Source organism: Chrysemys picta, chromosome 10 (genome assembly GCF_011386835.1).
Source record: "Chrysemys picta bellii isolate R12L10 chromosome 10, ASM1138683v2, whole genome shotgun sequence".
NCBI classification, from domain to species: Eukaryota; Metazoa; Chordata; order Testudines; family Emydidae; genus Chrysemys; species Chrysemys picta.
Window position 1 is genome coordinate 66178684 of NC_088800.1, and position 22877 is coordinate 66201560.

Sequence of the window (22877 nt, forward strand, 5' to 3'; positions counted from 1 at the left end):
CAAAAGGAAGGCCTGAGTTTTTTTTATTGTACCCCTCATGACATTAAGTACCTCAGTTATTCTTTTTAATGAAAATTAGAGAAGACTTTAATAGCTGTCTGTTTCAGTCTTTCCAGGATAGTCCTGAAACTGGGCATACAGTTCCAGATGTATGGCTTGCAGTACTGAATTGCCTGCTTTAATGAATTTTTAGTGCTTGTAATTCTTTTCTTTGGGACATCAAATGCTTTTGTGCTAAGAATTAATTGACTAGTCACAGTAGAACTTATCCAGCCATAACTACAGAGACTAAGGTTCCCCATAAATGTTAAAAAGTTTTCTTAGTTAGTAGCTCTTAAGGTGGATTAATAATGGATAAAGTAAGAAGTGTTTTTAGTATTGTCCTCTTACCATTAGAATGAGCATAAAGAGTGGGTTTCCAGTGCTCAAACATCTTCCCCATCTATATCCTTATGTGAATCTACTCTACCAGATCTGCAGGTTATACATGTATGAAACATTTAAGCCTTAAATGCATTACTTACAATGACTGAGTACTTATATTTAAATAGAAGTCGTGTGATGCTTCTAAGTGAAGTTGGTGCACCACATTTGTATTGTAGCATGTTGTTGAAATAATACTTTTAATGTAAAAATATTCCTTACTGTACCCTAGCTCAATAAAAATGCATTGTTCTAAGAGCAATCAGAGGGCTACTACCTTGGTTCTGGCCACAGAAAGGAAGAAAGAAAAGGAAGAAAGACAAAATGCAATGAATGTGACTCATTTAGGCTGCAACTTCATTCACTTAACATATGTGGCAATGAGTCACACAGTACAGATTCATTCTTTCCTTAATCATTCCCACTTTTGAGGGCTGCCATCAGCCCTCCCCCTTTTCAAGTTGGTCCCAGTCCATTGTTGGGACCCCATCACCATTTCCTTGTATGGGGACTAAAGTGGGCTTGAAAAAAAACGGGGACTATACCTGATGTTTGGAGCCCCAGCCCCTCTTTTCTTAGGGGATTCCTTCCCCTAAATCCATTTCCAACTCCTGTTTATCAGGGAACTGTATCCCCTCTAATGAGTACCTGCACTGAACACCTGTTGCATGTATTACCTAAGTTGCAACATCTTGACCTAGCCTCCTTCCTTGCATCTCTTGGTCCCTCACCTGCTGTGGGAAGGTGATGGTGAAAAATTCCTTTCCAGCTCCAAATGAAAAAAGCAACCAGCGCAAACCCACAGAAGATCATAAAATCCTGTCCTACTTTGATCCCATGGGTGGGAAGATGGGTGCTGCTGATCAGTGACTGAGAGTGCACATTCCTTCTGGTATGCATGGGGTATAAATACCTCCCTTCCCTGGTACACATGGTCAGTCAGAGCCTCCATCTGGTCTGACCACTTTTCCCACCTTGGCTCTGCTCAGGTAAGTCTGTCTCCCTTTTCTCCCTCCCTTGTAACCCAGATGCAGCAGGGACATCTAATGGAGTCCTGTCCTCCTTTCCTCCAGCCCCAAAATGCACCTCATTCAGTTTTGCTGATTACATTATAGAATAATGTAGTAGCTTGTTGTATACAGCATGCAACTCACAGATCAGTATTTTAAACTAATGGTGTATAGATTAGCAGTACTTCCAAATACCTTACAGACTGAGGTCTGAAATCAAGACAAATCTCTAAAATATCAAATGGTTGAGTCGTGAGATGTCTGTGTCTGTCTCTGGGGCCTGACAAAAGTCCTGAGTCCTCAGCAGAAAAATGCCAGGCACCCTTTATTGAATGCATGTTTCAGGATAAAAATTCAACCTGTTTTGAGCATGCATTATTTGCTCATAAGTGGAAGGCCTCTTTGGCTTGATATTGAACACCCCTTTCTGACTCAGCTAAACACACTTTCAGTGTGACTTCTTTCACCTCCTGTCAACTCTCTGCTTGCCCTCTTGCAACTTTTACTGCTAAAGGAAGATTTTGAAAAGCATTCGATGGAGGCTTAACTCTGCCGTTATTGAAGTCAATTTTAAGTCTCATTGACTTCAGTGAGAGTAGAATTAAAGCAATAGTGAATTGTTTAAACAAAAACACCTCACTGCTTGTTTTTCCTTGGCAATGTAGGCATTGAAATGAGGTGGTAGAAGTTTTTTTCACTCTTGCTCTAATAGCAAAAGCAAAGTTCATCAAATGAAAATGAACAAAAACATTTGATACTATTGAGCAGTTTTACTTTTAGCCCCATTGTTTGCAATACTATGTAGAAGTTTATAGTATCTGACTTAGACATTCCCAACAGTTTTCAGGCCAGCTTATGCCTATTTTATAGATGGGGATCTATGGCACAAGTTGACTTGTCTTTATTTACACCATTAGAGAGACAGCGGATACCAGTGCCCTACTCTGACCACAATAATACTTCCACAAATATTTGCCTTTCCTAGGGTCTGATCTGATTATCATTTTATGAAGTATACAGAATGGGGGACCTTAATTTGAGTTGGAGTTGCGGGGATATTGTCTTGTTGTCACAATATACAGACATTGCTGTCAGTTATTTGCATTTATACTTCACTTAATGATACTTGAAATTTTGCAGGAAGAACTCAGTGATGCAGTGGGATTTTCCAGAGTCATTCATGCCATTGCTAATTCTGTAAGTTAACCAACACATTGTGGGTGTTTTTTTTTCCTTCTCATATATACCTTTAGTTTTCAGCTGAGGCCTGGCCTGACATGAGTAATTAACACTTGGAGGGAGGCCTCATTACTTGGCGGATAGGATTAGAGAGGTAAACGGATCATCAGGTTGAAAGCAGAACTTTTGTGCTAAATAAGATAAGTAAATAGGTCAGTAGGCTAAAAAAACAGAATGTCTGAGCAAGCTAAGGTAAGAGGGAGAACATCCAGGGAACCATTTACTAGCAATGGACAAGATTAATTAGGAATGCAGAGAAGAGGTCAAGCATCAACAATTTATGGACACAGCATGCTGCACAGGGATTGGTTTTTGCAAAGTAATCAAGCCAATACAAAAATGTCATGTATAGTAAATGCAATGAGATGTGTAAATGTATATGAAGGGAGAGGGTTTCTGTGTATGTTTGGAGGTGTGATATACCCTGCATTCACCTCCCTGTTTTTGTTTGATAAGCTCAGTGTAGCTTTGCTGTATGGCAAATAAAGGAACCTTAGTGATGAAATCTAGAGTCAAACTGAGTTTTTTTTAGATCCCAGAGAACTGGATGAAGTGTTCTGGATAAGCCGAGTGGAAAAGGTCTCAGGGAGTCCCAATGTAGTTAACAGTAAAAAGTTGATAATTCACATAGAGTATGAGGTCCATTACTACTAAATTGTACAAATAAGCAAATACTAATGAAGTATGACTTTAATGTATGTAACTTCAGAGCCCTGCGCGGATACAAAATTTATATCCTTGGGTCTAAAGTGCATATGTGCAGACCTGCTGTGCTCTATCAGGAACCACAACGGTGATAGCAACAGCATGTGGGGCTGCCGTATGGGAGTATGGAAGCTGCTCGCACACACTAGTGTGACCGGGGCAGCTGCCGGTGAGCCTGGTGCCCGTCCCAGTGGCCAGGGCTGGAGATGGTACATCCACGCCAGAGGAGCTGCCTGGGTGGGGTGCTGGCTCCTGTGAACGGCAGCCCGACATGCTGTTGCTTTCGTTGCTGTAGTTCTTAGTAGAGCCCTGCAGCTCCGTGGATATCCACATCCATGGATATAAATTTTGTATCCGTGCAGGGCTCTACTTGACTTTAATTAAGACTTTTGGTTATGGCAATGCTTTGATATAAAATAAGTGTAGTGTATCCTTTTTAAAAAGTCTTTAGTAATATGAAATTTCACTACACCTATTCATTAGATCTTTTAAAAAGTGAATAATACCAATTTCTTATAGGAGCTAACAAGATTCTGAGTCATTTAATTTTTTTTTCAAAAAGGACATAGCTCTTGTTTTGGCTGTAACCACAAGGTAAAAAGCATAACCACAGTAAAAGAAAGCTCAACAGGGTCTGCTTACTTTCCACCTAAATATTCAAAATAGGTTTTTAAATGGTTTTGCTATGGTCTCTAGAACAGGACTCATCGTGTTTGTACAGTGCCTGCCACAATCGTCCCCTCCCCTCTTCTTATTGGTACTGCCACTGTACAAATAATTATCAGATACTTGAACTGTAAAGACTATGCTTGTCATTCAGTATAGTAGTTTGAAGTTAAAATGTAATGAATTGAAAACTGAGTGAAACTGCACCAGAGCCTTTTCCGTAACCTATTTTGTATACAGTAGTTTGAAATGTCATTCACACATATAATGGACTCTTTCTTTAGGGCAAACTTGTTGTTGGACACAACATGCTACTGGATGTCATGCACACGATTCACCAGTTTTACTGTCCCCTACCTGAAGTAAGTGGCCTTGTCAGTCTTCAGGTAATTAGAAAATGTATTCTGAAATTTGAAGTAATTCATCTGAAATCTATTGTGCATGGAAACTTACTAGGGGGTTTTGAACAAACTAAAATAGAATCTTTAAAATGCTATTAGAAATCTGTTTGCTTTCTGGAGATACTGGCCCATAGTTCATTCAGTTTTCTTAAACCCTCTACTAGGGAGAGTTTGCAGTTAGGGCTGAAATTATCTCCATCATCAATTTGGTAACTGTATCTTTGAATGAAGTGCCGTAGTAAGAGATGCAACGAGAGATGCAAAGGAGGGGAATTTCCCACACCTAGCTATTCTTTTTAGTTGACAGATCTCAGGAACCCTCCCAGATTGAAGTGTCAGTAGAGGAGGTTTTGGAACAAACTGATAAATTCAACAGTAATTTGAAATCTCAGGACTGGATGGTAATCACCCAAGAATTCTGAAGGAACTCAAACATGAAATTGCAGAGCTGCTTACTATGATATATAAACTATTGCTTAAATTAGCCTCTACCAGAAGACTACTGGATAGCTAATGTAATGCTGATTTTTAAAAAAAGGCTCCAGAGGCCATCCTGACAATTACAGGCTTCTAAGCCTAACTTCAGTACTACGCAAATTGGTTGAAACTATAGTAAGGAATAGAATGATCAGATACATAGATGAACACAATATGTTGAAGAGTCAATGAGGAAATCCTGCCTCACAAATCTATTCTAATTCTGGGTCAATTAGGGTGACTAGATAGCAAGTGTGGAAAAATTGGGATGGGCGTGGGGGTAATAGGTGCCTATATAAGACAAAGCTCCAAATACCAGGACTGTTCCTATAAAATTGGGACATCTGGTCACCCTAGGGTCAACAAATGTGGACAAGTATCCAATGGCTATAGTGTACTTGGACTTCCAGAAAGCCTTTGACAAGGTCTCTCACCAAAGACTCTTAAGCAAAGTAAACAGTCATAGGATGAGAGGAAAGGTCCTGTCATTGATCAGTAACTCATTAAAAGGTAAGAAACAAAAGGTAGAAATAAATGGTCAGATTTCACAGTGGAGAGAGATCAATAGTGGGGTCCTCCAAGGATCTATACTGGGACAAGTTATGTTCAACATAGTCATGAATGATCTGGAAAAAGAGGTGAACAATGAGGTGGCAAAATTTGCAGCTGATACTAAGTTACTCAAGACGGTTAAGTTCAAAGCTGAGTGCAAAGAGTTAGCGGGGATCTCACAAAATAGGGTGACTGGGCAACAAAATGGCAGATGGAATGCAATGTTGATAAATGCAAAATAATGCACATTGGAAAACATAATTCCAACTATACATACAAAATGATGGGGTCTAAAGTAGCTGTTGCCACTCAAGGAAAAGATCTTGGAGTCATTGTGGATAGTTCTCTGAAAACATCTGCTCAAAGTAAAGCAGCAGTTAAAGTGAGGATTCAGGGTATTAAATGTATGTTATTGAAACACGTAAGTTGAGTGTAAATAAAAATCAACTCTAGTATGTGACTTTATATACTATAGTATTTCTAACTGTATACCTCAATCACTTTTAAAAGCATTTGTCCTTTAAATTTTCAACCCATATATAATTGGGCATATGTCCTTATTGTCCTTGAGCTATTTTTAATTGAGACTTGAGTATAAAACTAGTAACCTTTATGAAGTGACTGTAATTGAAAACCTAGCCTGACTAAAGATATGTTACATTATCACGTTTAGCCTTTATAATCCCATATCACTAAGCATTTACAGTGCAGGAAAGCTAATTGGAAATGGCAGTTTCCTATGGAGCATGAATAAATCTAAAGAAGAATATAATTATTAAAGGACAGAATTGTCTTCAGTGATCAGGAGTTGCAATGCTCTATGGCAGTGGAAAATTTAAGTTGTAGGAAATCAAGTTTTAAGTTCAGTTTCAGAAAAAGGAAAACTAGGAAGTCAGTTGTGTACTTGCAGCTCTTGGCCCTCAATGCTGCTTCAGCAATTAACTGGGTAATTAGGTGCATTATACTTGTTTCTTTTAAAATTCCTTACATTTTATGTTTTAACAAGGCCTCTAGCGTTAATGGAAGTGTTTTACTTTCCTCTGCTGTATTTTAAAAATAAAGTTCTCTTCTGTGATGTTTGCTAGAAGCTGAGTTGTGATATGGAGATGACATTATGAAATCTAATCCCAGAAGTTGGGGGGATAAAATCAAATTGATTATAAGGATGGGAATTGCAGTACTGAAATATTGGAGCGGGAGGGTGTTCTGATTATTTAAGAAGTCCTAATCTACTAGCCTGGCCTTTGTTTGTGCTAGGTGGGTAAGGATACAGTACTAGTCTTTGAGGAAGCAAGAGATTGGCTGGAGAGGGGTCACTTGTGTCCTGTACAGGCATCATAAACTTTGAGGCTTTTTCAGGTGAGGCTGCATGTGAGACTTGGCTATTAGATGTGGGAGAAGTGGGTTGAGGCTTGTTTGAACTATGTTGGCACATAGGCAAATAGGGAGTCTCTTGCTCAAGAAACCATCTTTAGACAGGGGTGTAACATGGCCTTCTTGGTTATTAAAGTGCAAGTGAGGTGCTGTCACTGCTTCTGAAGTCCTCAGATTTTTGATCAATGTAGTTATGGTGTAGGCTGATTCTTTACCTACTCCTACAAATGATCAAGAGTCTGCACCCTTCGATGCTGTTGAGTCATTCAGAAGTTGTCACTTGCAGTTTGCGTTAGCCCTCTTTCCCTGTGAAAATAGGGAGATCCAGAATCCAAGGCCATCATTAAGGCATTTCGGCTTCTGTTATAGAAGAAGGTTGGCAGCTGAGAGAGAAGGGGCAGAGTCAATTAGGACTTGTATTTATGGTGGGGATTTTCAGGCATTGGGAAGAGTGAGTAGTGACTGATTATCCGGGGATCACCCTTGTAACTTTGTAACTTTGGGTGCCTTAATGCTGTGCTGCTATGGCTCAGAGCCCTGACACTAGTAGCCAACCGACAAACAAAGACTCAGCCTGGCCTCCACCAGTTTAATTACTCCTTGCAGGCTGACTCCAAGAGCCCTTCTGGTCCTGAGCCTCTCCACATTTGTCTAACCCGAGTTCTAAACCACCAGACACTGGGACTCTTCCCTTCTGGTTTGTTACCCCCCAAAGTGTGGAAACAGTCCTCAGTTATCAGCTCACTTTAGCAGACACTCCTCACAGTTTGCACACCAGAGACCTGCTTGGGATAAAAATAAACAACATTTATTTAATAAAATAATCTCAGACTCAAAGATGAAATAGTAAGGAAAAAGCAAACAAGTTAAGGAATATAAACATAAAGATGCAACTTCATGCTTTACATTTCTATATTAGATAAATTCCTTTTTCTAATACAAACTTACCTATTGCCTTTGAACAGTTTCCCAGCTTGCCCCCTAGCCTTAGGTGATGAGATCCTGTGTTCACAGGCAGCGCCCTCCACCCCATCCCTTCTGCTGTTGAGACTGTCCCTTAGTTCAGTGCTTTTCACTTCAAACCCCACCTTCCCTTTTAATATGGCTTGCAGTGTTTTCTGCCCTGACTATGGTAATTCATTGTTTCTCAGAACAGGGGAAATTCCCTTTTGATTTGGTAGCTGGGGTATCTGTGTCTTCCCATTATCTGTAATGGTACATTATTTGACTTTTCCTGGGTTGTACGATGGATTGTTACTTGTCTGCTGTGAGATATATTTGAAGATGCATCTGAAGAAGTGAGGTTTTACCCACAAAAGCTTATGCCCAAATAAATCTGTTAGTCTTTAAAGTGCCACCAGACTCCTTGTTGTTTTTGAAATTGTAGTACATATCATGAGCATAGTATTCTGTATACGTATATTCGTAATCAGTCTGTATACATATTTCAGATCATCAGGTTCAGAACATTACAGGTTTTCATAAAAGACCTTATTCAACATATTTTTGTACACAACATTGTATACAACCTGTGGATTCAGTTGCTTACTCTGTGAGATTCAGACCCACTGTTCTCTCCTTGGAGTGTCTGAGCCCTGATTGTCACACCCCCTTTGTGAGTTTGATGGAGCTGTCTACTGGTGTCAGGGCTCTGAAGGCAACTCATGGCTGCAGGACAGGTGGTGACAGAACCCCTTACTGATTTGGGTGATCCCCAGAACATCACAATGACTTCTCCCCTTCTGCCCCCTCATAAGGGTTTTAGCTGGATTACTTCCCCCCTCCTCGTTGGGCATAGAGTGGGGTTCTGGTATACATCTCTGCTGCAGAGAGTGGACTCTTCACCTCTACTAGCAGATTCACTGCCATTTCTGTGTGAATACAGAGGATGGGTTTTCTCAACCTTCCCCAGAAGCCCCAGGTGACCATCTGTTCATATGCTTCATTGGCTCAAAGAGTTAATGTTTAAGAGAATGAGTTGTCATACACAAACCCCTTCTAGGAAAGGGCTTAAGCATTTCATTAGTAAAATATCTCCTGAAAATGAACATTAAATTAATTCTCTACTATGAAATATATAAGAAATACTTACTAATTTTTTCAGTTTTCTGTAGGTGATTAGCTCTAATATCAGACAGAACATGGAGGCTGCCATTGTTAGTATGGGATGGGAAAAGCACTTGCTTCTAATGGAAAGCGGGGTTTGGGTTATACCAAACTTCTTCAGGTTAAAAGTTTTTGCTCATCTTCTGTAGCAGCCTTTTCAGTTATCTTTGCATAGCAGAATATTGGAGATGGCTGGCAGAAGGTTTAGGTGAAAAAACAGTGACAAGCTAAAAGGTTATAATCCTATAAAGTGAGTGTGAGCAGGCATTCAAAGGGCTAGTCTACACTGTGGGGGGGGGGGATCGATCCAAGATACGCAACTTCAGCTACGCGAATAGCGTAGCTGAAGTCGAAGGATTTTGGATAGAATTACCTGGGGTCCAGATGGCGCGGTATCGACAGTTGCGGGATTGACGGCCGCGGCTCCCCTTTCGACTGTGCTACCGCCGCTTGCTCTGGTGGAGTTCCGAAGTCTACGGTGAGCGCGTTCGGGGATCGATATATCGCGTCTTAACAAGACGCGATATATCGATCCCGGATAAATCGATTGCTACCCACCGATACGGCGGGTCGTGAAGACGTACCCAAAGAGTGTAACCAAGTACATTTCGATCTTAAATAGAAAAGAATACAGTCATTGGATCTTTCTTTAGAAATCTTAGTGGATAAAAGAGTTGGAACCTCTTGATCAATATCTATTTCAGGGTAGTAGAATGCCTTATGAATTTTATGCTGTTCGGATTTGATAGTAACAAAACTTTGTTTTGAATTTTAGGACCTAAGTGAGTTTAAGGAGTTAGCGGCATGTGTCTTTCCCAGGTAGGCTCATCTTCAAATTACAATTGAGCAGTTTTTTCACGGATATCAACTGTCAAATTCCAGCTATCTTCTTGGCTAAATTAAGCATAAAATTATGGTTGTGACTCGTATTACAATTTGCAGTGATTTAAGAACAATTTAGTTTAAAAATAATCTTACTGTTTGCATTTTAATTCATATTTATGACATTGCTGATTGCATCGCCCTTGTCAGAATACTTCTTAGCCAAAGAGAAGCCTTTACAAAAAATTCTTTGTATGAAAATTATTTGCTATTAATGTTACTAGTTTCACCTTTTTATCAGGCTTAGTTTGTTGACTTTTTCTAGTGGACATAGCTCAGTTCTGATACTCCCTGAAGATCTGTGTTAATGACTTTCAGCATCTTAATGTTGTTGTTTACCACTGAGTAAAACAAAATATCCTTGAGTGTTTAGCAAAATTGTTTATAAAAGCAAAACACTTTATTCTTACCTCTTAAATTTCATTTTTAGACTACTGGATACTAAACTGATGGCAAGTACGCAACCTTTTAAGGTAACTTACAAATGTAAATAACTATAATCTTTTTGTGTGTGTTTTAAATGAGTACTGAAATACAAGTAATATTTTGCTAGAAGATAACCAATAATAGAATGTTTCATTTATAAATACTACCTCTGTTGTAGCAGGATGACTTCATACTGTTGTAAAAACTCTCATCTAACCCTTCTAAAACTACAGTAAATGAGCTTTAAAATAAATTATAATACTTTTTAAAATTCCATTCTTTCATGGTAAAAGCTCTACTAGATGGCTGGTCTTGAGCAGTTAGCTTTGGGTCCTGGACAAATGTAAAGTTCTTAATTGACTCTGCCGAAACTAATCTTCTACGATTTCTACTGAGAGTTAATACAAGAAAATGTTTTATGAATTATCCATCATGATTTTCCACGAATTTTGGGAGCCCCATTCCTGCAGTCCTTACTTGGGTAACTATCCTCTCAATCAACAGGATTTTTGCCTAGTAGGACTCTGGGTTTTTGAGTCCCAGGTGCATCATTTTTGTTTATAGACTCATTTGACTGTTCAAACGTAATTTTAATGAGATTTTTTAAATGTCAGTTGAACGGAGTATTCAGTTAAGTTCAATTTAATGCTGTGTTGTACCACAGTTGCTGGATTTTATATCCGTAATACTAAACTATTGATTTGAATGTAGGATTTCATCATGGCCAAATTCTATCTGTATAGTAAAATATAATTTTTTTTAGGTATAGCTATAAGAATTGTTTTCCCTATTTTATATACACAAAATAGGCAACTAACCCTTCTCGTGTGTGTGTGTGTGTGTGTGTGTGTATATATATACACTAGGATAACAATTCAAAATGTTGCATAAATGGAAAAATATTTGTAGGACCAATATCTTAAAGGTAGTCTTAACTTTCTAGGCACACAAGCTCTTGCAGTACGTGTGATCTGTACCAGAACAATATGGGGCACTAAAGGAAAAAAAACCTATTTAATTCATAATTATGAATAAGAAATATGGGCAGTTAGCTATATTTTTGTCCTGTTCTAAGTGGGCTGCAAATCTTAACTTCTGCATATGTTATGTATTAACTTGGTGTCCCCTTAATTCAAAAAGCACATTGCTTTTACTGTTTAAAATGTGGTTCTAATTAATGAGACTGATAGAATGGTTTTGCTTTGTGAATAACAGTTGTTGCATCCTGAATTGTCTGTCTTCTTGTGGACCTCTTCTTCAGGGGTGAAAGTAATTTAAATGACTTATCGGTACGCAGAGCGGCCGGGGTCCTGGGCAAAGCAGGTGGCGGGCAGCTCTGGGCCCCCAGAAGGGGCGGGGCCTCAGGTGGAGGGGGCAGGGCTGGGGCCAAAATCCCCCAGCCAGCCTTTCAGCGCTGCCCAGCTGGCGCCACCCGGGGCTCCGGCAGTGATTTAAAGGGCCTGGGGCTTCGGCTGCTGACATGGTAGCAGCAGCGGCGCCGGGAGCCCTGGGCCCTTTAAATTGCCGCCGGGACCCTTTTAAATTACTGAGCCCCGGGGTAGCTGCCCCTTTTGCCCTCCCCCATCAGCGGCGCTGCCAGTATGGTCGGCACTTTCTTGCCGGTATGCCGGATCGGACCAGACCGGCTTACTTTCTGCTCTTCTCACATTCATGACAGCAAATATTAGGTCCTGCAAGTTGCTTGCTCATCTGAATGCTGAAGCCCTATAGTATTGCAAACTCTCAGTCTTTAACTTTTAGAAGTTTCCAACTGGAAGGAAATGTTGCTTACATGTACTGCTGTTCTTCTGTGGCACATATATACTCCTTGCATACTGAGATCAGTCTGCGTGAAATTAAAAACGCTTCCTAAATATCACATACCAGTTAGAGGAATGAATGGCTAGGCTAATGATCATTCTGCAAAACTTTCCTGTGTGCCCCAGGACTGAGTGAATTCTAAAGGTGAATGGTGACCTGATGAAGCAGGTGCCTCTAGAGGTGCATACCTTGCAATAATAACTTCTGTAGCTTTTTTGGGAGGGGTGGGGGACAAGGTCTTAATGAGTAAAAATAACTAATTTATGTAGCAAGTATTTCAGTCTTGTGTTGAGCAGTACTGTTTGAATCCAAATAGATCTGAAGGCTTTTGTGACTTGTTATCAAAATATTAGTTTTCATGTTGGATTTTGTGTTTAGCTCACATATTTCAGTGATATTTGCTTTGGAATTTTTACGGTACTTATAATTTTGGGTTTTGGGGGGGAATAGAAATAATGTTATCATTTGTGTATATGCCTTGTGCATCTAATTGGGGTTTTTGGATGCCATGCAACAAATATTCTGAGCTTGACCACTGGGTTGAAAATTATTTGGCAGGTTCTTAATATAGTTTTTAAAGACAGTAGTACTTGTTTATCTTGTTTTTCAGCTCTGGTGGCTAAAACTTTGTTCTCAGAATAGGTCTGTCTGAGGTAGTGCTAGTGCAAGCCTTCCCACCCTATTCTACCCATGTAGCTTTACACTGGATGGATGGCCACTGTGAGTGAGGGTATTCCAGTCTGGGTTCCGTTTGGTTCTTGGCTTCTGGTGGTTGTCTTGAAACATAAGAGTTAAACTCAAACCACAAAATTACTACATATATTGTAGATAGCTGAGGTTGTAGGATGATAGCGCAGCTGAGTAGGGAGAACTAAGTTCTACTGACTTAAAGTGGTTATCACCTTGAGCAAGTTGCTGCATGTTTCTCTCTTTGTACAATGGAGAGACTAATGGTGTTATACATACAAAGTATTTAGTGACCCAAATAATGAATTAGACTAGGTTGTCTTTTTATTTCAGATTTAAGAATCTTCGTGTAATGTGTCAGTGACTACTTTTGTTATATTGAATAAAGCTAGTCAACTAAGCTAATGTATAAGATTTGCTAACTCTAATAAATCAGACACCATATAACAGTGTAACTAAACTGTTAGTCTATTTCTATTGCTTGGCTATCCCATTAAGCAACAGTACACCTTGTTATGTATTCTTTACTATCTGTTTAAACAAAATCTCACCAGCTCAAGTACCAATATTTTTGGTTAGCTATATCCTTTCTGGGCAAGAGGTGCTCAGTTCTAATTCCATAACCTGCTGTAAACCTTGTTTTTTGTGAATTGCTGTTTGTGCTCCTTTTTCAGCAGGGGGCCAAATTTTAGATAAGAACTGTGCCTCAATATTGATTTTTCTGTTTTTTTTAGGGTTCCCAGAGCCTAAATTGCTTTTGATAGAAATAGTGTAATTGTAACAATTATTTGCATGGAACCTTAAACTTGAGTTGGAACAAACTGTTCATTCCAAGACTTTAGAGTTTGGAACTGGATTGTGTATAGCTCTGTAGAGCACACAGGCCAGCGGTACTAAATCCCAATTGTTACCTCTAATCCATATGATTTCAATATATGGTAAAATGCATTTGGCATTGATGTCCTCACATACTGTGCCTTATGTTTCTAGGAAATTATTAACAACACATCCCTTGCAGAACTGGAAAAGCGTTTAAAAGAGATTCCATTCAACCCTCCTGAAGTTGGTAAGGATGCATAAAAACGTTTGTCCCATGGCCCTAAATTATGTGCTAGGTTTCCTCTTTCGCAGGAAAGATTGATATGCTAATTGCTTGGTTTGGGATGTAAAATGGTCTCTTTCTAAATTAAATGGTATTTAAACTCCATTTAGTATTGGCAGTGGGTTACATATATGCAATACCATTTGTGATCATTATTCTTTGTGGTTTTAGGCATTATACTTCAGCTTTATTTTGAGTGAAGTAGAATAGTAATTCTTGAATGAACAGTTGTTCTGTCACTGTACTGATGGCATTTGTTCTGTAGCTTAGGTTTTGGTGAATAATTTCTGGGCTATGTCTCAAATTAAGCCAAGATGTAAGTACTTTACTCTAAAAGCTCTTATTTAATTAATTACCAGTAGTACTTAGCTGGACTCTTTGAAAAATACAGTAGTAACTAGATCCCATGCTAACTTTTAGAATGTAATTAAGTACTGTGGAGCTGTATCACTTTTTCTAAGGCAGTGGCATGAAAGAAGAGATGTTAAATGATCAGAAGGGACAGACTGGTTTTAACATTCTGAAATAGAGGGCACGAATTGCTGATATAGAAAGGGGAAAAACCATTGGGCAGCGTAACATGTTAAAAGGCAGGAGGAGAGGGTCTCTTGTCTTAAGCAGTACAGATGTTTGAATTACTCTGTTTAGCATTCTAAATATGCATAGCTAATGCACTTAGTTTAATAAACTTGGGTGGCTTCAAGAAAGGAAATAGTAATCCAGAGGCTTTCTGACTTCTGTCTGTAATAATCATTCTATTAACCAACCGACAGGAGGTGCTGGTGCACACCACATAGTTTCCTACTTCCACATATGTACTTTTCACAATGTATTCACTGTAGCCTCTTCGAACTTGGGGATGGGACAACTTGGCCTCTCCCTGGTGAACTCTTTTAGCTGATGTAGTACCAAATGACTGTATGAAATCATATTAATTTTGCTACTTGTTGGGTTCTGCATCAAAATTTGGTGGATACGTTAACATTAATCACTTGTAGTGAATGACTACTGTAAAGTTTGATATTGCCATAGACGTGGGTCAGAACTTTCAAGGCAAAGATGATTTAAAGTTATTGAAATACTTCTGTCAATTGTTCCATTTGTGGAGAAATGTGTTTGTGGGTATGCATTGTGGCGTTAAAAGGACAACTTGATTTTAAACTCAGCTCAAACAGGTTAACTGAATCTGTTTGGTGGTAGTAACATTTTTTCTTAGAAATGTACTCTTTCGAGCGAGGACTGTTTTTGGCTGTGAAACATTGGCATACTTATGTGTTAGTGCTGTGTAACTTTTTTTGTAGATTTTTAAACTTTATGTTAAGAATTTTGAGTCATGGTTAGACACTGGAAAAATACTAGATAAGGTAGTTAGTCAGCTTATTTTGTTACATATAGGTAGGCTTCCTTTACATATGGCTAAAATACTATATTATTACACCTATTTATGTCCCTATTTTAAATATTGGGGTGTACTTCATAGCTATATTCATTCATCACTTTTGCTGCGGAAAAGACTCCTTAATTGTTGTAATGTGAATATTACTAAGCTTGACTTCCATTTCTACTTTGTGTACTTAAGTTTGGTTTAAGCAGCTGTTTCTCTCCTCCTAGTCCCATTTCCCCTTCAAAAAAATTGCTTGAACTGTTCAGATGTCTCTCTACAGACTGGGAAATTAAGTATTAAAGGCTACACAATCCTAATGTTGGGGGCTTGTGGGGTGGGAGTAAATTGACTGTCAATGGGACTTAGGCTTTCTAAATATTTTAGGGCTAAACTTTTTAAAAGTATTTAGGTGCTTAAAAATGCAGTTAGGTACTTAGTTGGATTTTCGGAATGCCACAAGATACTTATTTGCATATTTAGACATTTAAGTATCTTTAAAAAATGTGGTCCTAAATCACCTTTGGAAATAGGATTTAGATGCTGAAGTCACTTAGGCACTTTTGAAAAATTTTAGTCTGTTTGCTACCAGTGGAGTAACAATTACACGCTGTACATGTCATGTGTTGCAGAAGAATCCGAAGAAATAAGCTGATGACTAATCCTGTTCCCATTGTTTCAATGGAAGTTTGGCTGCTAAAGTGGCAGTATGGTCCAGAATGTCTCTGGGTGAGAAGGGCTAGGAGAGTCTAGTGGTACAATTTTTGACTCCGTGGGAATAGGAATGGTTCCTAGAAGCCTTCTCCTGTCAGTGAAGCTTTAAATTGCTTGTAATTTGTAAAACTTACTAGAATTATCCATAGTGCATTATGCACTTGCAGCAAATGTAAGTTTCCAGTTAAATATAACTTCCACTTCCATGGTACCCTTAGGTAAACATGACTTTTCCTTCTTCAGAAAGTGCAGAAGGGTTTCCAAGCTATGACACAGCTTCTGAACAACTTCATGAAGCAGGCTATGATGCTTACATAACAGGACTGTGTTTCATCTCCATGGCTAACTACCTAGGTACTATATTTTTTTTCCCCCAAAACTTTTCCTCCATGCTCTGTTTCACTGCATGTGATATGCTGAATTTCTTCTTTGTTTATTAGGTTCATTTCTCAGTCCTCCGAAAAATCATGTATCTGCTAGATCAAAACTCATTGAACCCTTTTTTAACAAGTAAGTAATCACTGTACATTACAAAACCTGCTATAATCTTAAGGTGGAGCTGAAAACCCTAGCCTCAGTTTAAACTAATCACTTGTATTTTCTTTACATTTAAAATTCCCTAGTGGCATATCTTATTTGTATTAAGAATTTCATAAAGTGTTGGTATTGGGAGTTAAAAACTCCCATATATTCATTAAGTATTTCTTCTGAGCAGGGAGATGCCTGCCAACTTGCTCAAGAGAGCATGGTAGGGATTCTGTTAAAACTGTGGCTCTAGCTCCGTTGTTATTCTCGGTATTGAGATATATACTTTTGTCAGTTAGCAAATGTTTGCATAGTTCTAAGGAATAATCAAAGTGAGGAAAATAACTCTGATTAGATGTTTCTATAGTTCGTAAGGCAAGGTTAGGTATCATAGATTTAGTGTGAGCAATAATTAAGCTTGTTGCTGCACTGATTTAAAAAAAAGAGATAGATGTAGCCTAGAAGTATGTCCAAAGGATCCAGAGTGGTATTTTTGATGCAGCTTTTGCTTTACCTGGACCAGAATCTTAATATCTGTGACATATTTAAGATAGCAGGCAATACACTTTTAAAGAAGTTACGTTGAATTTTCAGAATAAATTCATAGGATCTGAAATTCACAGCATTTTTTATTTCTGGATTAGATATTCATGAAGATCTTAAAGATTTAATTGAGAATTTTAGAAATCTAAAGGGTTTTTTTGTGCATGTTTCTGATGCTTTGATTATTCATAGTCTTTCCTTATCATGCTTCTGAAGGTAGAATAATCTTACATGATGGCATGTGAACACAGTAAGGTTATGATGGGGAATCTCTTAACAGAGATTTAGTGACAGTTGTGAACTGAAGACTACCACATTTTGGAAAGAAATAACCAAATCTGCAAACTGTCACCTTATTGGAGATAACATTGAAGGCATGTTGAGCTAAGTCACAAAGAAACTTAGGGGCATCAGCACTCCCGATTTTTTTGGCACTTACAAAATCACTGAGATTCACAAAGCTTGAGTTAGGCACATAGGTGCCCTATACAATGAGGGGACAGGGGGAGAGCCTCCTGAGAGTGGGTTTCACAAAAGGCAGCATGCTGGCAGCTCCTTGCCTAAACTAGCCAATGGGAGATGCCAAGATGAGGTTTTCATCCTACACCCTGTACTTCTGAGATAGGCATGCCTAAATTCAGGATGCAGGGCGGTGCCTTCCTATATTGGGATTCTCAGCTGCACACCCTTGCTTGACATTAGGCACCTATGCCATTTTATCAAGAAGCTGAGAGGGAGGGGAAGGAGGAGGATCTCCCTCATAACTTTTAGCCCAGTGGTTAGGATACTCACTAGGGATATGGGAGACCCTGGTTCACGCCCCTCCCACCACCTGAGGGGAAGAAGGGATTTGAACAGGGATATGCCACTTTTCGTGTGAGTAAATAATCACTGTGCAATAGGATATTGTGATGGGTGGGACTCCCTCAGTCTCTCTGAAGGTGTTTCACTGTGAATAAATAATTAAAGTGTCATTGGGAGCAAGAATAAATCATTCAGTGGCCTGGTGGTTAGAGCACTCACCTGGGAGGTAATAGACCTGCTCCAGTGACTTTACTTGTCCACAGTAGAACAGCTTCATCAGGTAGAACAGAAGGAGTCCCACACCAGGATATCCTACAGCTGAATGTTTAGGATGCTCACCAGAGAGGTAGCATATCCCTTTTCAGATCTCTTCTCCCCTTCAGTTAGAGGGTTGAAGGGGGTAGGGAGGCTTGAATCAGGGCTCTCCCACATCCCATGTGAGTACCTGAATCACTGGGCTAAAAGTTATGAGGGAGGTAGCCATCCCGTCCCAGATGTTGTTTTGTATAAGCTTGTCTATAGGGTTCCGATCTGCTAGGCGAGGTTTGCATGCTTACCAGATCAGCCCCGTAGGCAAATTAGGAGGAGGAACCCCTCTTTTCTCCTGGCTTGTGAATGGCTCTGGAACTCATGCATCTGACGCCTGGCATGGGGCAGTATTGTGTATGTTCAGAGGCAGAAACAGACACCTAGAACTTTTACTGAAAAAAATGTAGGTGCTTGCAGACTTTAGGTGCCTGCAGGATTTGGCAACAGCTGAATGATGGTTTGGTGAATCCCAGTAGTTGCCCGAAGTGGCAGCTGCTTAAGTCCTTTTGTGACTCTAGCCCATTAAGTAGACTTTTAAATTCCCCTTATCCATTCTATCATTTCAAAAGGCCATTTTATCTGATCATTTTGTAAGTTCTTCCATTATCTATGATATACTAGTGACTGAAAAGTGTAGATTAGTGATCAACTGGAATTCAACACCACTCTTATTGCATACATTCAGTTGAGTAAATGAGAGCTGGCTGCAGCGTTGATCAGTCTAGTCTCACTTAATCCTGTGATACATATAACTTTAGAGTGAGATGTATTTTGAGAGGTTGTTCAATACATGACATTAACACGTTCGTTCGCTCACTCCCAGTAGCTGTAGATTAAAACACTTTTTTACAGAAATTCCAAGTGTGTCATTATATTCTTCATAATATACTGAAACTGATTAAAAGTGTCTATGGTCTTGTTAGACTTGGAGATCTCTGCCACAAATATATATGGATTGAGAGAATTCCAAGTCAGTAATAAATGAAATTTAAACACTTAAAACTAAAATATCCTTATTAAAGAGGCTCTGTAGAGTCTTCTAAAGAAACTACAAATCTAAAATTTCTAAAATACTGTCTCGAAGCAACCATGCTGATGAGTTTGTTAGATTGAGAACCCATATTGATAGTAAATCCATTTTTCTGTTTGTGACATTTTCCAGATATTAAAGAATTTTAGTTTTTGGGAAATGTAGGCTAGAGTATGTAAATGTTATGTATAGTTATTGTAGTAGTTGGAGTGGGATTGGAGGAGATGGGTTATTGGCTCCACCACTGACTTGTCTCAGTTTCCTATTTGTAAAATAGGAATACTTTGTGAACCTATCACATAGGGATGTTGAGGCACTTTAACACATTCATCCCAGTACTAAGAGTTATCGCTTCTATTGCAATTTTCATTCAAAGATCTTAAAGATGGCTTCCTCCAAATGCAAAAAGGACTGGAAAACACTCCATAAGATGTATAGAGCGGACATTCTTTCTCTTTGTGACTTCCTGCATTAGCTATTGACTGTAAATGCTTAATAGGAAAAGTTTGAGTTATATTGATAACATTAAAATAAACAAGTTTGAGTTAATGTAGTGAAAACACATTTATATTTACCGATGATTACATAAATCTAGTTAATTCCGCACAGGCACCTCTTATTTATTTCATAGTATAAGGTGACATTCTTAAATGACTATTTGTCTGTTTGCAGAAGTTTCAAACAGACAAAAGAGGTAATCTCTAATCATGGATAAAGATACTGACTCTCTATTCCTAATCCATGCAGACTAGTGAAAATACAGATGTAGCAGATCTCATTTGTTGCACCACATTCCCACTGATGTAACTTAGTTTTAAATGCAAGTGCAAATATTGATTATATTAACTAATGTGGTATTTTGAAATGCACCATTTAAAGAAATACTACTGCGACTATCTCAATTCTAAAATCAGTGCTTTTATAAGGAAGCAGATCTCTGACCTTGATAAATTCCTGGCGTATACATAATTTTTGGTGCCTGTCTATTCTTGCTATCAGCCACAATTTGTTTTCCTAAACATGCTTTTAAAACTAACTTGTGGGAGGAGGGTAGCCTTAATATTAAATACCCATTGGTAGTATTCTAGCTAAACTTTTTTCTCCAGCATTTTAGTAAACTAGCATCTGCGACAATTAGCTTAATGACAACAACTGTCTACTAAGAGTAAATGAATGAATTGGATAACACTTAGGTAGCTGGTGCTGAGACAACTTGTGTAAGAGGTTTCTCCAGTGTTTGCCATCAGCGAAGCTGCTTTTCTTTAACACTTGCCGTTCTGCACTTCTAGTGGAAACCTGAACATTTTGGAGAACTCTTCTCTTTTATTGAGTTACCAATTTGGAACTCAATTAAATATTATGGTGGCTTAAAAGCTTTGAAATTGGTCAAGAGCAGATGCAATTTAGCTTTGTTCAGTTACTCTTCAAATCTAGTAAATATGGTTGGTTCTTTTGTTGTGAAGGGCAAAAAATTATAGCAGCATTCCTAACATCATCTGAATGTTTTCTCCTTGTACATAATGTGAGGACATAAATTGCAAGGATAATCTACCAATCGAGGATGCAGCACACTCACTACAAAGCAATATACTAACTTATACATAATGGTGGTGTCACAAATAAGTTACTGGTGGAAGGTTATGTTGCACATGCATATAGTAGCTGCAGTGGTTAACGTCTTGCATCTGCTGAAATTTTCTACCTAAGGGTAGGTCTGCACTTACCTCCGGGTCCGGCGGTAAGCAATCGATCTTCTGGGATCGATCCCGGAAGTGCTCGCCGTCGATGCCGGTACTCCAGCTCAGCGAGAGGAGTACGCGGCATCGACGGGGGAGCCTGTCTGCCGCGTCTGGACCTGCAGTAAGTTCGAACTAAGGTACTTCGAATTCAGTTACATTATTAGCGTAGCTGAATTTGCGTACCTTAGTTCGAAGTGGGGGGTTAGTGTGGACCAGGCCTTAGCTACAATTCCTGGCAATTCAGAATTGGTATACAAGTCACTTTGTCAATGATAACCCCTCTTTTGGGGAGGGTTTCCTAGTACTTACATAGAGATGATGTACAATGTATGATCATAGAGAACTACTGTCAAGCTGATGTGCCAATTAGTATTTAAATATGACTTTATGAATAAGCCAATTTTAAAGTTTACCAGCACAGTATGTTAACTGGTCTTGCTTATAAGAGTGGCTTCATGGTTCAAAGGAAGTGGCAACAAAAATGACAGATACAGGCTTCAGGAAATCAGAAGCTCTCTCCTGAACCATGCAGCACTACAGGGATGAGCTGGAACCATGTTGCAATGTAGAGATGACAGGAAAAGAGGCGCCAGTTCCAACACTCTGGGCACACTGGGAAGCAGACTTCCAGTCACTGACTCTTGGGTAGTAGAGGTCAAAACTTTGACCAGATAGGTAACTGTTGAAGGGGCAGCTGCTTTGTGGGCTTATGCTGAAGGTCTGCTTTTAGGGGGTACTTCTGTGTTCGTACTTGCATTGTTAGGACAGCTATATTAGTAGAGGTTTCATGTCACTGGAGGAAATCAAATAACAGGAGGCAAAAGTGGAGGATTTTGTCTCAGGACTCAAAATGAAGTGTGCATGAGAGCAGGGCTCTACCTATGGAAGGAAAGTTTGGCTGGTAAAACTTACTAGTGTAGACGAAGTTTAAATCTTGCTCGTAATCTTTTAATTCTTGAACATTACCTAAAATTATTCTTCAGACAGATTCCTGGCACACACAACATGACAATCACTACTGGTCATAGGGAGAGTCCCTTCTCTTGCAAAGTAGTAATTACTGGATTGAGCACTAAAATAAAATACTTAATGGGTTCTGAATACTAAGGAAAACAAGGACTAGCATACCTATGTGCTATGGACGGATCAGTCAATAGAAAGATGAGGGTATCTTCAGATATTTTTTGGATTGATCTATAACTGTTCTTTAAAATATACAAGATAGCTGATTGCATTGCCATAATTGATATATTTTTGATCCTTAATATTATTGTCATGTTGGTGACAACTTAGGGGCTTGTCTAATTGGACTGGGGCAAGCCGGGGTGTGAATTTAGCTTGCACTAGCCTGTTATGGTCTAATTCTATGCATGTCCTAGTGATATGTGATAACAGTTAGAGCACTTTGATAATAGAGCGCTCTGATAAACTATTAATGTGCATCAGCAGGATCCACACAGACAGTTAGACCAGGACAGGCAAGTGCAGGGCAGATTCAGACCCTGGCTTGCTGCTTTCTAATTGTTCAAGTAGACAAGTCCTTAGTGAATGATGGTGAATGGTCTTACTAAATAGTGGAGTTTAAAGAAAATGAGATTTCTAGTAAAATCTCAATTGTGCAAGCCATTAAAACTGAATACAAATTCTGCTGCTACTTCTTGCACTTTCTGAAAATTGCATAGGAGACTGAATTTTCCTTTGTTAGGTATATTAAGGTTGAACAGAAAATTGACTGGCTGATTTTTAAAGTTAGAGCAGTTAGTTATATTCATGCTACATAAAAATTTGCTTACTCAGCTTTTGCAGTGAAGAGCAAGTAATTGCCTTCCAACAAACACGCATACTTAATTCCTAAATGAAGCATTCAGAGTAACCAGAAGAGGTTTTAAAATGTAATGCAGTTAAAAATGCTACTACTGAATGGGATACTATGACAAGTAATTGAAATTTCTGTGGAATAA

At 38.9% G+C, this 22877-nt stretch overlaps 1 protein-coding gene across 13 annotated transcripts in view; it reads left to right on the forward strand.

Moving 5' to 3' along the window:
• PARN (poly(A)-specific ribonuclease) overlaps window positions 1-22877 on the forward strand; it is a 154810-nt gene that overhangs the window by 13321 nt on the left and 118612 nt on the right. For all 13 annotated transcript variants that reach the window (XR_010590833.1, XR_010590834.1, XR_010590832.1 and 10 more), the window contains exons 12-18: window positions 2574-2630; window positions 4328-4405; window positions 9729-9772; window positions 10266-10308; window positions 13760-13835; window positions 16210-16320; window positions 16407-16476. Coding sequence is in view for 8 of the 13 variants with exons in the window: in XM_065558855.1 (XP_065414927.1) it covers window positions 2574-2630; window positions 4328-4405; window positions 9729-9772; window positions 10266-10308; window positions 13760-13835; window positions 16210-16320; window positions 16407-16476 (479 nt within the window). In the remaining 5 variants the exon portion in view is untranslated. The remainder of the gene's footprint in view (window positions 1-2573; window positions 2631-4327; window positions 4406-9728; window positions 9773-10265; window positions 10309-13759; window positions 13836-16209; window positions 16321-16406; window positions 16477-22877) is intronic.